Source organism: Lissotriton helveticus, chromosome 10 (assembly GCF_964261635.1).
Source record: "Lissotriton helveticus chromosome 10, aLisHel1.1, whole genome shotgun sequence".
Classification (NCBI taxonomy): domain Eukaryota; kingdom Metazoa; phylum Chordata; class Amphibia; order Caudata; family Salamandridae; genus Lissotriton; species Lissotriton helveticus.
In genome coordinates this window covers 116125232-116141847 of record NC_136071.1, presented here as the reverse complement: position 1 = coordinate 116141847, position 16616 = coordinate 116125232, and the positions used below count along the sequence as shown (strand labels likewise).

Sequence of the window (16616 nt, the reverse complement as noted above, 5' to 3'; positions counted from 1 at the left end):
CTTTGGGGGAGATTGCTATGTTGGTTGGTGTTTATTGTTTTGGGGGGTTTTAATATGGCTATGGTCGGATGAGATGTAACATTAGAGGCAGATGTAGTGGGTAGTGTAGCCAATGTTGGAAGTTGCATAGCCACATTCAACAATGCCTTTGTAGGGCCATCCTTGCTCCTATTTCCCAACTCTATTTCTTTGAGTCGTTCCTCCACCATATTTAGCCTCTCAATAATTGGTAGGGTGTAAGACCTAATTAGATGTTCTATACTGTCCAGTGTAACAGTGGAGTGTATTGGTTGCAGCAGGGGTTCAGCAGGACCTACAGTTGGTACACTGGTACTAGCATCCCTATCCAATTGTGGAGATATTAAGGGGACTGTCACATTTGGCAATTTATCAGGTGCAGCTGTTACAGCCTGATCCGTAATGATGGTAGGCTTAGCAGACTTGCCAAAGTCAGAATGACTGATTTTTGCCATTCCACCCCCTTACGTCTTCTTTTACAGGGTGGTGGACCATGGGCCTTAAGCGGCATTGGCTTCTTTGTCTTACTTTGGACAGATTTACCATGTGTAGGAGTTGGGATGGTCAAAATCTCAGTTATACTCGTTAAACTTATAGAACTGGGGGAGGAAATGTGGCTCAAAGGCTGTTCGGTGGAGACACAAGGTGTAGGTGTACAATGTCTAAGTAGAAGTGGCACACTCGCCAGGGATGTGAGGTCATCGTTACCACTAAAACTACCTTCGTTTTGGGAGTGGGCATGGGACATAGGGTCTGTCGATATCCTGTTCTTCATGCTTTCAACCGAGCGACGGCGCTGCGCCCTTCGCTCTGCTAGTGTTGTCTCCATATCTAGATCAGTTAGAACTTTTACAAAATAGCCATCAAGAGTGCCATTGAGTGACCCCCCCCCTGTTTTTCTACAATTACTTTCTCAGGGCTTATAACCATGATAGACATTTCATTTGAAAATACAAAAGCTAGGTACCTGGCAGTGAATGTAAGAGAATGAGCCCTGCCTGGCCTCACTCGGCCTCTGAGGGCCTAAGAGGGCCCGGGCTTTGCCCGGCGTCCCGCGAGACGTTAGGCGAGACGTTGAAATAGAGGGCGTTGCAGGCCGGGGGCGTGGCTACAAGGGGGCGCGGCCGCGATGTTCCAGGCTGTGCAGGGACTCCTGGTCAACGGAGTCCGTGCTGCGCACCACCCCTGAGGCTGCTGCTTGCTCCCCGTCTCCCCAGAGTCCGCAGTCACAGCTACCAAGTTCTGCCCTCTGACCCCGAGCACGAAGAGGCACCCGCGAAGCGGGTGCGGCGAGATGTAGCGCCAACAGAGACCCTCACAGGAAAAACAATCAAGAGGGTCCAAGGTCAGTATCCTTGTTCCGTTGTATGGCAATAAAGTGAACGTCCCACAAGCTCACAAGGAATGCCGTTCTTTATGCACCTGGTCAGGCCGGGGGCGTGGCTACAAGGGGGCGCGGCCGCGATGTTCCAGGCTGTGCAGGGACTCCTGGTCAACGGAGTCCGTGCTGCGCACCACCCCTGAGGCTGCTGCTTGCTCCCCGTCTCCCCAGAGTCCGCAGTCACAGCTTCCAAGTTCTGCCCTCTGACCCCGAGCACAAAGCGGGCGAGATGTAGCGCCAACAGAGACCCACACAGGAAAACAATCAAGAGGGTCCAAGGTCAGTATCCTTGTTCCGTTGTATGGCAATAAAGTGAGCGTCCCCAGAGTCCTCTGCCCCCGATATTATCTGGAGATCAGGCGAGTCTTCCTCGGTGACGAGTGGAGCCTCGTCCTCGGAGATGTCTTCGAGTGGATCTTCGCCTCCGGAGATGTCTTCTTCGACGATCTCCTCCTCGAAGATGGCCTCCGGTGCTGATCTCCTCATCTCGTGTCGACGTGCCCTCCGATCCCGAATGGTCTTTTTCGATCGGAAGGATGTACAAGCTGTGCAGGTCGACTCGTCGTGTTCCGGCGAAAGACAGAGGTAGCAGACCTCGTGATGGTCGCTATGAGGGAATTTTGCTCGACATACCGGGCATCTCTTGAATGGAGTTCTGTACATGAGGCGTAGGCCGCACGGCGCCGATAGGCCCAACGGCCCGCGTCGACGCACCGGAATGTGGCTGATGGTGTCGAAAGTATTCTATTCGATGTCGATAAAGTTTTACAAAGTTTTTTTCGCTTCGAAGTTGCTGGAAAAGTCTTTTCTAGCCAGAGCGGAAAACTTTCATCCGAACCCAGTGGCGGAAAAAAACAATCTGAGGATGGAGTCGATGACCATGCGCAGTATTGTCCAAGGGAGGAGTGACTACAAAGACTTCTTCCAAGAAGACAACAACATGCAATCATCCAAGCCCAACACCACGTGGCGATCTATTGCAAAAGTGTACGATCTGCAGCTCATATGCCTCGAACAGAAAAGTTTTTAACAACAATTCCTGACCCACATCAGTAGATGGCAGAATAACACACAGCATGTGAATCCAGAAAAGATTCACGCTGCTAAATCTATAGTTAAAAGTATCTTATCAGAAATCACTTCTTTTTCGATGAATATATACGGATATAGGCAGACCAAGCACTTAGCACGTGGGTTAGCCATAAGACGTTTTGTTTACACATGATTTCCAGCTTGTGCATATTGTTATCTTGGTTAAAACAGTAGAAAAAATGTAATTCTCCTGAAGACTGAAGCAATGTTCCTTAAGGTAGAAATAATGATTCTTCTCTGTAGAAAAAAAAAATCTAAACCCCTTGGGGAAAACTTGGTATGAGAACTTGGAGTCAGTGTGCCAGAGGATTCACTGTCATTAGACATTCAGTGAAACATTTTACAGTTGGAGCCCTCCAGGAGGGGTGGAGATCTGTTTCTTGTCACCTAAGGTTCGGATCAAATAACAAGGCTGACTAACTACATATAGACTATGGCAGGAGTCAATGTTACCAATGTTAGCTCAGTGTAAAGACTGAGCTGTGTGGGTGCAAAAAAGGAGTCGATCTTATACAGGGTTAAATAGGTAGGATTGTCAGTTGCTATCATGGTGATCACTGTGTCACAGGATTACAGGAGAGAATTCTTACATGTTTTTAGTTGTAAACTGAAGGAGGTACATACCTCTTATCTGTGTGCTGCCTAACACAACAAGAGATACCACAGTGCTTCAATAAGGTGCCTCAATGCAGCAAAATCTGGCTGTTTAATGTGCACAGTGGCCGAATACCTGCTGTGAGCATATTAAGGGATTGCAGTTATTGTCTACCCCTAGTTTTACTACTTTGCCCGAGAACTGTTCAACAGCTGAAAAATAGCAATTACAAACCAGCCATCGTATATATGTAAAACAAATCATGTTACCATTGAGCGCTTTTAAAGGCAATAAACAAATTATACAGATTACTAACTTTTAATATCCATGGTTAACACTACATTCGACATAGCTACTTTATGTGACTCAAGCAATTTCAAAGTACACCTTAAAATGGATTAAAAACATGAAACAAGTGAAAAGAAAACACAATTAACATGAGGAAACATACCAGGTTCTGTCGGGAAGATGCTCATGAGACGAGACAGTAAAGCGTGGACAGCCCTAAGAACTTTGGTGTTCTGACATGTCATGCAGGCAGCGATGCCACGCTGCAAGGGCTTGAAACTGCTGAGAACAGTTGGAGACTGCAGAACTGTTAACAGGAAACTCAAGACTTCCAATCCAGTGCAGATATTTGCAAAATTTGCCTGAGCAGGTTGTTCCTGAAAAGCAAATGGAAAAAAAGATATATGGTAGAAAAAAAAACACATTAATAAATATCAAAAAGGTGCTTTATGTTCCCTCAAACAGCAAAGGGACTGGGTGAATTGTTAAGAAAACAATACTTCTCCAAGGAAGGGGCTCTGAGGATTGCACATTACACCAGGAAGGTCTATGGGACAGAGTAGACAAAATAACCCTCCCTGCAGGTCAGAGATTCGGCACAGTAGTGCCTAATTAAATTATGGACAGATGGCCGTCTGGGTGCCTTGTAGATTTCCAAAACGGACACCATGAGCCAAGGCCATAGTCACAGACTTTTTACAGGTGGAAAAGAGCCCTAAGGCTCTCAGAGGCGTCATCATTGGCCAAAGATGAACACAGTGAGATGCAAAAGACAATCACAACAAGGTCCATTTCCGAAGCGCCTTTAATTTCTTTGCACTCGCAAAACCAAAGCAGAGTTGATTATCCCCTCAGTCCTCCTTGGTCCTTTCACTGTAGAAGATCTGCAACTGCGTGCAAGCAGAGGAAATACCCAGAAGGAATCCCATGGGCTCACCAACCTCCGTGTGATGCAACTCAGAGGGGATTGGAAGGAAACCAATGTCACAGAAGAACGGAAGAGGAACATTTACCACATAGCGTCAAAAAGTGTATAAGGCACACCTGAAGAAAGTCAGGCCAGTAACAAAACGTCGAGGATGGTATCGGAGGTGTCAAGGAAGCAGCTCCAATCAAATGGGAAGGAACCAAAGCTGTGGGCAATTCAGAAACAGAGAAGAAACAGGCCATGCAGAAGCATTGAAGAGATAGGGGGGCCGGGCAGGCCACCCATGCCTAGATACGGACAAGGGATGGCCCCAAGGAACTGAAGATAGAAAGAGAGAGGGCAAGGGCCCGCCCGCCTGTGTACAGCAAGAACTAGTACAAGAAGTGCTAACGCCTGAAGAGAAAAAAAAGAAACTACGATGGGCAGAACAAGGCAAAGAACCATGAGCCATGTACCACACGCCTTTCCTTGCATTTGCTTGGAAAGAAGGGCACTAGACACAGTGAAAGGAAAGAACCCCTTGGATAGAGCAGAGAATACCTACCCCCCCCCCCCCCCCCTCATCCCAAAAAAAAAAAACAGGGGTGGGGCAAGAAGAACCCCTATGCACCATCTTCAGACTTGCTTAAGTGTACCAAGCATAGCATGTAGAGTCCCCTATGAGGGCTATTATGGCATAAAAAACAGAGGAATACCTGTAAGGCATATAGACGAAGTATCCTGTAGAATAGGGAACAAGGCAACAGTGCATCCGCACAATACAAGGAAAACAACCCAAGCAGAACTTGATACCGTGCAGCCATCGTTGTAGACACCTAACAGGCTCATACAATTATATACAGCCCAGAAAACAACCAGGGATCACAATCAGTCATCTATAAGATAAAAAATCAAAACGAAAAAATACCCGTTGGGGCAGGGCACTGCCTTGGATGGCACACTGAGGGACGAGTGAAAAGAAGAAGTCAACTGGCACCGCCCCATAACGACTCAAACACAGGAAATGAAGGATATCATCTCCAGCCAGATTGATTAAAGGGGCGAAAGAGGATAGTATAGCAGTCAGGGTTTAAGATTTTGCTCAACTCCTAGTATCCCGAAAACGGCATAAAACAAGAGTCTGCTTTAGAGCCTAACAGATAGTGGCCTTCGAAAGGAACGTACACCAAGGCAGACTGGGCAGCATCAGAGAAGCCAAAGGTACGTAGCCAGGCATGCTGGCGAAGAGCTACAGAAAGGGCAATGGCCAGCCCAACAGAAACTGTGGTATCCATGCCACCACAAATCACCATGTAGCCGCCTGACGGCCATCCTGGATTGACTGAGCAGCAGTTTCCATAGAGTCGACGAGGGCGAGAAGGCCCCTGGCCAATTCCCACAAGACATGAAAAAAACAGCCCAAAACACAAGTCGCACTAATGGAACATAAAGCAGAGCAGGTAGCAGAAAATATATCAAAGTGTCCAGCCCTGAAGAATCCCTGCCTGGAAGAACTTCAGGCACGGTGCCAATGATGGGGGAGGCTGTAGCATCCTGAACCACAAAGTCTTGCAGAGAAGGCTCTATGACTCTATGAATACAATAGTCAATGAAGTCGCCCCTCTGCAACTGAAGAGAGTCTCCACCAAAATTTCTAACCCCTGGTAAGATGACAGGCTCAATGACGAAAGGCGGAATATGCGAATGGCAGAGCGCACCTGGAGATCGGACCCTTCAGCACTGCATCTCAAAAGCTTAGGAACAAGAGAAATGCCTACTTTAGGAAAATAAAGCGCACAAAGTCTGTCTTCTTCAGCCGCCAGTTGGACCAAGCGAAGAACAGGCCAAGAAAGCTGTTCGAACTAATCAAGACCCAAACAAAGGCACAACCCACGCAATCAAACAGCACAACAAAGGACACCCCACACTGTGAAGCCTTCTCTGCTTTCTTTAAACTAAAGACTGACAACATAAGAAATGACCTCATCATGGATGTAAGCCGATACCCCAACCACACCAGAAAGGCAGGCACTCAACCTAAAAACAAGGCATCCTGGCAGTACTTCGATACCTATTCGGAAGAAGCAATACACAAACTGCTCTGCACCTTGAAGCCCTCTAATCACCTCACAGACCCTCTACCTGCTAATGCGGTAAAAGACTTTATCCCCCTGCTCCTCCCTCTCTGGACCAAGATCATCAACAGCTCTTTACAACAAGGCCACATTCCAGACTCCCTTAAGGTGGGGCAAGTCACGCCTATACTCAAGAAACCTACAGCTGATCCGTCTGACCTAAACAACTATCGGCCCATCACCAATATCCCCACACTGGCCAAACTGCTGGAGAAATGTGTCCAACTCCAACTAACAAAACACATTGATCAATTTGACCTCCTCAACCCTCATCAATCAGGCTTCAGAGCGAAACATAGCACTGAAACAGCTATGACACACATAATTGATGACGCCCTCCAAATTCTGGATCGCAATGAGTCCTGCCTCCTCATCCTTCTTGACCTCTCGTCTGCATTTGACACGGTCAAACATGAGAATTTGCTGGAGCTGCTAAGTACTAGAATGGGGTTATCGGGAACTGTTCTCAAGTGGTTTTCGTCCTTCCTTCACAACCGGTCCCAGAGGTTCAAGATTGACAATGTGCTATCTACACCTGTGCCTGTAGATCTAGGTGTCCCACAAGGATCCACCCTCTCCCCTACACTGTTCAACCTCGTTATGGAACCGCTCGCCACCTTGCTTCAAGCATCCAATGTACAATTCCATATGTACGCCGATGACACACAACTCTATCTAAAGTTACAATCCCCGGAAGATATCAAACACCTGAATTCCACGCTTATTAACACCCAAGCTTGGCTGGCCGATAATCACCTCAAACTAAATGCTCTGAAAACTGAGTTCCTACTCATCTCACCCCCGACGAAAATCTCCACCATCCAAACCTGGCTCAACAACCTAACAGCACTCAATGTCCAACCTACCATCGTGGACTCGGCGAAATCCCTAGGCATCACACTCGACGCCAAGCTCAACATGCAGCAGCACGTCAGCAAAGCCACAAAAGCAGCTAATTTCCAAATTAACACACTGAGGAAAATTAAACCCTTCCTCCCGGCCAAAGACTTCCAAACTGCTGTACAAGCTTTAGTCATCCCTCGAATAGACTATGGAATTGTGGCCCTCAGCGGTCTCCCGCTATCAACAACAGCACCCTTAAGAGCCTCCCTGAACGCTGCCGCGAGACTCATCACTGGCTCTAGAAAGCACTCGCACATATCCCCAGACCTAAAGTCTCTAAAATGGCTGCCTTTTGAAGCCAGAATACAGCTAAAAATTGCAGTTATGACACACGCGGCCGTGCACCACAAGGCACCTAACTACCTCGCTCAAAAGCTGTCTTTATCAGGAGGTTCGAGATCCAATAGGAGCACAAAAAATCTTCTCCTGAAACCCCGCAGATTCCGGAAAGTGAAAACCTACAAGCGCTCCTTCTCAGGGATGGCTCCCCGGATCTGGAATGCGCTCCCTCCTGAAACCAGGCTGATCTCCTCCACTGCACTCTTCAAGAAAGAGGTGAAAACCATCCTTCTGGCCAAGATCTCCTGATCGTTACAGATGTTGGTACAGAGACTCTGCACTGATGTGTATCCCTGCTCACCCTATCCCCTGGCACTATACTCTACTTGTTGGGGGCACTACTGCGCTACTTTCTTACTACCGACCAAGATATGATACACGTTGGTTTACTGATCCACCTGTACACCTCTGTAGTGTGAACAATGACCTGTGCTGTTCCTATATTACTCCCTTACCTGATTGTATATGGATTGGTTTTATGTATGTTTTTATTATCCATGTTATTACCATGTTATTGACTATTATACTGTCTCCCATTATCTCTGTTGACTCCTACTGCCCCTTCCCTGTCTTTGTGAAGCGCTCCGATATCTGTAAGGATCCTGTTCGCGCTATATAAAACTTTGAATAAATAAAATAAATAAATAAGGCTGATGGAAAAAGCAGAGTGGGTGTCCAGGGGCAAGATGGTGCCCATGAGCAATAGGCCTGTCCACAGAGGCCCTTAAAACGGGCTAAGCACCAAGTGCCTCAAAGTAAATCTGAAAGGGTTTCACTGAAGGGAAGCACAGGCTCAGTTCTCAGCTGGCTCTGCCGACGCACCCCACGTAAGGGATCAATGGACACTTTCACAGAAGGAAGCTTCAGCCCCAGAATTACATCATCTCTCTGCAAAAACTGAGCAAAAGCCGAGCTAGCCTTCGAGGCGAGGAGAAGGAAATAGGCCTGAGGATTGGAAAGAATCAAGGCCACTGGCGTCACCAAGTCCAGAAACTCAATGAAACTCCGTCTATGTGAGTATGCACATCACCAAAACACCCTTGTGCCATGGATAAACAAGCATTGGAAATGCAATAGGTCTCGGATTTATTTGAGTTAGAGCTAATGGCATTGTAAATGGCAATGTCTTTTAGCCATGTGTTATGGAGTGTATGCATGTGGTGTGTAATGGAATTATGTGGTTTGGATTGGAATTGTTCACCCTGCACACTCGCACACTGTTCACCCTGCACGCTCACACACTGTTCACCCTGCACGCTCACACACTGTTCACCCTGCACGCTCACACACTGTTCAGCCTGCACGCTCACACACTGTTCAGCCTGCACGCTCACACACTGTTCAGCCTGCACGCTCACACACTGTTCAGCCTGCACGCTCACACACTGCTCAGCCTGCACGCTCACACACTGCTCACCCTGCACGCTCACTACTCTGCACTCACTACTCTGCACTCACTACTCTGCACTCACTACTCTGCACTCACTACTCTGCACTCACTACTCTGCACTCACTACTCTGCACTCACTACTCTGCACTCACTACTCTGCACTCACTACTCTGCACTCACTACTCTGCACTCACTACTCTGCACTCACTACTCTGCACTCACTACTCTGCACTCACTACTCTGCACTCACTACTCTGCACTCACTACTCTGCACTCACTACTCTGCACTCACTACTCTGCACTCACTACTCTGCACTCACTACTCTGCACTCACTACTCTGCACTCACTACTCTGCACTCACTACTCTGGACTCACTAATGCATGGTTAAATAATACGTAATTAAAAAGAACCCATTTCATTTAAATGACCAAAATGTGCTCTTAAGTCTCGAGTGCAGTGTCAAGTGATAGCATGTCTCCTAATTTAGTGCCAGCTTTCTCACCTTACTATTTGGCAATGATTCAGGCTTCCTGTTCTCGTTTGTTTGTTGTGCTGTTAGACTAGGTTTTGCAACATTTGGCACCATCACTTACATTGTTCACATCCTGGCTCATCTTTATATTTAACCCCTTCGACGCTGATGACGAGCTGGGCTCGTCATGAGGTAGCCTCCTGCTACGCTGATGACGAGCCCAGCTCGTCACGTAACATGCGAATCCATAAAAGTCAGCGTGCGGGCGGAATTCCGCCCGCACGCATGCGGTTAAACGTGTGCTGAAGGATAATTTTCCTACCCATGAGTTGCAACAAAGTCCGGGAAGCTTTGGAAGCGCTCTCTCGCCCAAAGAGACACCCATTTCTCAGCGCTGGTCCCTTTAAAAAGTGGATTAAAATAACTTCCACGGCTCCTGCTAAATTCAGGAATAGTTTGCAAGGCGCTTTAGCGAACTTTCAATTGGTGACAGTATTGAGCAGGGATGGTTCCCCTCCGATGTGCGCATTGACATCCTTTTCAATAATTCCTCCTTCCTTCCTCCCTGGTGACATCAAGAATGCGATCCATCAAGGTTCGCCATTGAAACAAAAGAGGGCTAACACTTTTTAAAGAGCACACGTGAGGTGCTAACAGTGAAGAAAGTGATTAATAATGACAGAAAATGCCTGCCGCGTTATCGATGTGAGTACGTGTCCCTTTTATTTTCGCTGCAATGTGAGTTAGGTAAATAGCGCCTTCCTGGTGATCGATTTGTTAGCTGTGTTTCCAGCTGTGATTTAAGTAGATGTTACAGAATGGCAGCTGCAACAGCATGAAGACAAGCAATTCATTAAACGGAACACCACCATGGCTTCACAAACAAAGTGACCACGGTGTTGCATTCCTCTCTTCATCGGCTCGGTTTCCATTTAAAAGATGCCAACTAAAAGTCACTCTTGGCAATTTCCCCTTAGACACATCCATGAACCATGGCACCAGAGATCCTTAACGCTTGTGCCCGTTCCACAGTGCGCCCGACAAACGCACTGCTCGATGGTGAACGCGCGCACACCATCTGGAATGCATTACACGGCCACCCTGACAGCTCCTAATTGATATTTATGGACGGCCGTGCGCGAAACCGCCGAGAAAATGCCAACATGGACGCCTAATGCCCTATGGCATCAAGACTTCCACAAAAACAGCACCGCGACGACCAATCAACATTCAGATAAGAAAAAACGAAGGAATGTGTCTTTCCCGAGGCCCTACAGACTCTTTTTTTTTTTCTGTTACATTAGGATCTCGGAGCTCCGCCCCGAGCCCTGAAAAGCAGGGGGCTCCCCGAAAACAAAGGAAGGTAGCCTTGGGGGACTGGTCCACCAACGCCGTTACCGATGTTGACCAGCATTGACAAGATGACGCATCAGGGAAAAGAGAGAAAGTAGAGGCGACTAGTGTTGTTGATGCCAACGGATCAGATATAGGGGTCACAGGTGGTAACTTTGAAGGGTTGTGCACTGGAGCCAAAAGGAAGTTGAGCACGGATTTGGAGGGCCATGCTGCCACCAAGAGAGGTCGTCACTGACCTCCTTTGGTCAAGAGGAGTGCCAGAGGGAGTTTGAAAGCCAAAAATGGCAAGAAGGGTGAGATAGTCGTCCCTCATCTGAGGCACAGTCATCTGGATGCTGGGAAAACTGGAAGGCATGGAACAGACACCAACTCCCACTCTGATAACGGAGGAATAGGAGATGAGTCAGGGACATCGCACGTGTGCAGTAAAGTAGGGAAAGCCTGCAGTGTCGACTGCCTACGGCATGACTTACCAGGCAACAGCAAAGACCAGGGACTTCGGGAGCTGGCCCTCGACAAGTCCTCAGAGGAAGATGACGACCTTGCCCATGATAAATCACTGCACGGCTATCAGTGTCATGCAGCACTCCTGCAGGGCCGTATGTCGAAGCTGAGGACATGAGCAGCATCATTTGGAGTCAGTTTGGGCAATCAATCAATCATAACATTTGTATAGCGCACTACTCACCCGGAAGGGTCTCAAGGCGCTTGGGGGAAGGGGTCCGCTATTGCTCGAACAGCCAGGTCTTGAGTTGTCTCCTGAAGGCGGGATGGTCCTGGGTCAGCCGAAGGTGGATGGGGAGGGAGTTCCATGTCTTGCCCGCCAGGTAGGAGAAGGATCTTCCTCCGGCGGTGGCTCTTCGGATGCGTGGTACGGCAGCGAGGGCGAGGCTTGTAGAACGTAGCTGGCGGGTGGGCGTGTAGAAGGTAAGGCGGTCGTTGAGGTACTTGGGGCCCAGGTCGTGGAGAGACTTGTGTGCGTGGGTGAGGAGCCTGAACGTGATCCTCTTGCTGATGGGGAGCCAGTGCAGGTCCCTCAGGTGGCCGGAGATGTGGCTGCGTCGGGGGATGTCCAGGATGAGTCGGGCGGAGGCGTTCTGGATGCGTTGGAGTCTTTTCTGTAACTTGGCTGTGGTTCCGGCGTAGAGGGTGTTTCCGTAGTCCAGTCGGCTGGTGACGAGTGCCTGGGTGACCGTCTTCCTGGTTTCGGTCGGGATCCATCGGAAGATCTTGCGGAGCATGCGTAGGGTGTTGAAGCATGATGAGGAGACGGCGTTGACTTGTCTGGTAATCGAGAGGGAGGAGTCAAGGATGAAGCCCAGGTTGCGTGCGTGGTCTGTTGGCTTGGGAGTGGTGCCCAGGGCGGTGGGCCACCAGGAGTCGTCCCAGGCGGAAGGCAATGGTCCCAGGATGAGGACTTCCGTCTTGTCTGAGTTCAGTTTCAGGCGGCTGTTCTTCATCCACTCGGCGACGTCTTTCATCCCTTCGTGTAGGCTAGTTCTGGCAGTGGCGGGGTCTCTGGTGAGGGAGAGGATCAGTTGGGTGTCGTCGGTGTAGGAGATGATGTTGAGGTTGTGTTGGCGTGCGATGGCTGCAAGAGGTCTCATGTAGACGTTGAAGAGGGTGGGGCTGAGTGATGATCCTTGCGGGACGCCGCAGATGACTTCGGTGGCCTCGGATCGAAAGGGGGGGAGGCGGACTCTCTGTGTTCTTCCGGCGAGGAACGAGATGATCCACTCCAGTGCCCTCTCTTGGATACCGATGTTGCTGAGGCGTTGAACTAGGGTGCGGTGGCAGACAGTGTCGAACGCTGCAGAGAGGTCCAGGAGGATGAGGGCCGCTGTTTCCCCGTTGTCGAGCAGGGTTCTGATGTCGTCGGTGGCTGCGATGAGGGCGGTCTCGGTGCTGTGGTTGGCTCGGAAACCGGACTGCGAGGGGTCGAGGGATCCGTTCGTCTCGAGGAAGGCGGCAAGCTGTCTGTTGACGGTCTTCTCGATGACTTTGGCAGGAAAAGGGAGGAGCGAGATGGGGCGGAAGTTTTTGAGGTCGGTGGGGTCCGCTGTTGGTTTTTTCAGTAGGGCGCTGAGCTCGGCATGCTTCCAGCTCTCCGGGAAGGTGGCGGTGTTGAAGGAGGTGTTGATGATGTTCCGGAGTTGGGGTGCGATGGTGGAGTCGGCCTTGTTGAAGACGTGGTGGGGGCAGGGGTCGGTTGGAGATCCGGAGTGGATGGTGTTCATCGTGCGGGCTGTGTCTTCGGTGGTCACCGTGGTCCAGGTGCGGAGGATGGCGGTGGGGGGTGTTGGTTCGACGGTTGGGTGCGTGGATGGTGCGCCGAAGCTGTTGTGGAGGTCAGCGATCTTGCGGTGGAAGAACGAGGCGAGAGAGTCGCAGAGATCTTGTGAAGGAGTGATGTCGTTGTTGCCGGTGCTGGGGTTGGAGAACTCCTTGACGATGCTGAAGAGTTCCTTGCTGTCGTGGGCGTTGTTGTCTAGTCGTTCCTTCAGTGATTTCTTCTTGGTGGTGCGGATAAGCTGGTGGTGCTTGCGGGTGGCTTGTTTGAGGGCGGTCATGTTGTCTGTGGTCTGGTCGAGGAGCCAGGCTTTCTCGAGGGCGCGGCAGTTCTTCTTGGAGTCCTTGAGTTCGTCGGTGAACCAGGAGGCTTTCTTGCTTCTGGGTCTGCTGGGAGGGTTCTTCAGTGGCGCGAGGTCGTCAGCGCAGGCGGCCAGCCACTGCGTGAAGTTGCGGGCTGCTTCGTTGGGGTCCGTTGTGCTGGCGGGTGGGTTCTGGCTGAGGGAGGTGGTGAGCTGCTCGGCGGTGATCTTGCTCCAGCTCCTGTGTGGAACCTGTTGTGGGTGGTGGCGGGTCGTGGTTCTTCTGAAGCTGAAGTGGACGCAGCTGTGGTCGGTCCAGTGAAGTCCGGTGGAGTGGCTGAAGGTGATGTGCTTGCTGGATGAGAAGACGGGATCAAGCGTGTGGCCGGCGTAGTGGGTGGGGGTGTTGACCAGTTGCTTGAGTCCGAGGTTGGCGAGGTTGTCCAGCAGGGCGGCGGTGTTGCGGTCCTTGTTGTTCTCCAGGTGGAAGTTGAGGTCCCCTAGGAGGATGTAGTCAGCGGAGGGGAGGGCGTGTGGGGTGATGAAGGCCGTGATGTCTTTGCTGAATTGTGTGCGTGGTCCCGGGGGTCTGTAGACGAGGGTGCCTCTGAGGGTCGTCTTTGGGTCGGTGTGTATCTGGAAGTGGAGGTGCTCGGCGGCGGAGAAGGTGTCGTTGGAGTCGGTCGTGATGCGGATGGTGTTCTTGTGTACGATGGCGATGCCTCCTTCAGTATCCACAGACACCACATCCAAATAGGATGAAGGCTGACACAGTAGACCCCAGGACTTCGAACACATCCAGAAAAAAAGCACACTGTCATTGACAACCGAGGCTAAAAATGGCCAGAGGTATCGTACTCCGGATCCACGAGGAAGCACGGAAAGGAAGGACCTGACATCAGCGCGTTAATGGGAGGGCTCATATGGACTCTAATGACACCACATCCGGGGTACGACATCGCTAAGGAGTCATTCAATGCCCTCTATCGGCGTGCAGGGGTACTGCTGTAAGAAAAAATTTAGGATCCAGTCTGGTGCCTGGGAATAATTCTACGGTAAGGAATCTATGGCTAGATGTCTATCTGATAGACCAATAATCTGATATACAGTGTAAAGAGTCCAGGAGTTCCGTTACTAGTGGACAGGCTTGCTATGCAATCCCAAGGTGCTCTGTGTGGGGTAGTGTAGCAGAGCAGCCTTAGGCTTCACACAGAGGAGAGTAAGACATTTGTAAATACACACAGTGATTAATAAATGACAACCCGACTCAAGGAGGAGATCAACACCCATTTATAAAAATAGCAAGTATCTTTATATATGTTTAGGCATCAGCGCAAAAATCGTTCAGTTAAGTATGTTTTTGTTTGTTTTTAAATTCTTTTCAGTTTAAAAAGTGCAATTTTATTGTACAGATGAAAGAATAAGTTCTGCAAGCAGGTATTGTATAGCGACTTACAGGACCAATCTCCAAGAGTTAAGGTGGTGGGCAGGGTCCAAGGCAGCACCAGCAGTACACCACCAATGGCAAGAGGGCAAAGGTGTCTTTGGGCATCTGGTTTCTCTTATCAGAGTAGTTGTGGTCGGGTTGTGTGTGCACGGAGCTGCAGGCATCGTAGAGGAGTCGGGGAGGAGTGAAACTACAATGGACTCTAGCTCTGGAGGACTGGGAGTGCACACCGGTGGCCCACTTTAACTCAGGCCACAGGCGATGGATGCAGTGGTTGCTTCAGTTGTGTTTTGGCATTTCGGAGGTCTCAGTCTTTTCTTTTGAAGTTTCATCAGAACAGGTCTCGCCTGGCGTTAGCAGTGCGCAGGCGCTGCTCTCGCCATGCGAGTGCCTTTTGGAATTAATAAGGATTCCAGATGTGCACGTGGACAGACAGAAGATGTGCACGCTGGGACTGTATGCTTTACTCGCGGCGTGAAATGGACACACTATATTTTTCACACTGGCAACAGCTTGTTTTCTTTCTGCCGTCTGTCACTTGCTGCAAATGTTTTTAGCTGTGGTCTGTCATTTCTACAGTACAATGCCGCCTCCATGTGGAGAAAGGTATTCTTGAATTGAAACGGCAAAGCTTTTTAATTTGCTCTGCCTCCGCCCTTCGGATATAAACTGTAATCAGTGAATTCATGTGCCTTCCATTGCCTATTTATAAAAATGAAATAGTTGTCATTGTTTAATGACTTTCAGCAGAATCCATATCTAGGAAGCGGCCACATCCTGAGAAATCTGTAACAGTGAACCATTGTTTCCTGCCCGAATCCTCTCCAAAAATAATGTCATATCCCTTCAGGCACTGAAAATGTAGGCTTATTCCACTCTTTGAATCGCACCTGGCTGGCAGCAGCGGTTTGGTCCACTGCTTCTCCACGTGTGGGAGCTTCAATTGCGGTAAATCTGAATTATTTGGACGCTAATATATTGGTGCCTAGGGCTTCAGGAGCCCTCCTGCCACCCTTTCCCCTCCGCAGCACGCCACCCGTGCAATCAACTGCAGTTATTGTCAGCGGCTATGCCTTGTTGAGTTTTGGGGTGGTGGCAGTGGGGCCTAAACTCACCTCTAAATGTAAGCTTTGCAAAATTTGTTCCTGAAAATTAAGTGTGTTGAATTCCTGATGAATCCCTGCTTTTGCACAGCTTGTACAAGTGCATAAATACGATTTGTTCCCTGGAGGAACCTATTTATGTAAAGGTTTTATATAGCGCTGGCTAGACCCGGAGGTATCAGAGCGCTAACAATGAGTATCAGACAATAATTGCAGGTTACATCTTTACAAAGGTTACACAGTTATTAGAGCATGGCAACATAGTGACAAGTAAGGTTGAGACAATGCAGGCAAGGGGAGAGATTCCGGGGAGGGGGGTAGGAGCAGGGGAAGTAGACAGAGAATGGATGAGGGACAGAGGAGGGGAGGGTGAGAGACACGGCATGGCAAGAAGAGGGGGAGGGTGACAGGGACACAAACCGGTACACGAGTCAAAGCTGTGCCAAAAGTCCAGTAAGCTGTGATCCCAGGGGGAGTGTTATCATTTCCCCATCTCTGTTGCGAGAGGCTCCCTAAGCGCAGTGGACTCTCTCAGAGGAGTCTCTGAGACTCCAAAGCCTACTTACTGGATCCTTCTCCAACAAGCATTTACAATGC

At 49.5% G+C, this 16616-nt stretch overlaps 1 protein-coding gene across 1 annotated transcript in view; it reads right to left on the bottom strand.

The window, feature by feature from the left end:
- The window catches only part of TRRAP (transformation/transcription domain associated protein), an 885394-nt gene that overhangs the window by 388672 nt on the left and 480106 nt on the right, over positions 1-16616 (bottom strand). Inside the window, exon 44 of the mRNA XM_078664902.1 lies at positions 3538-3751. Within this exon, the coding sequence (XP_078521028.1) occupies positions 3538-3751 (214 nt within the window). The remainder of the gene's footprint in view (positions 1-3537; positions 3752-16616) is intronic.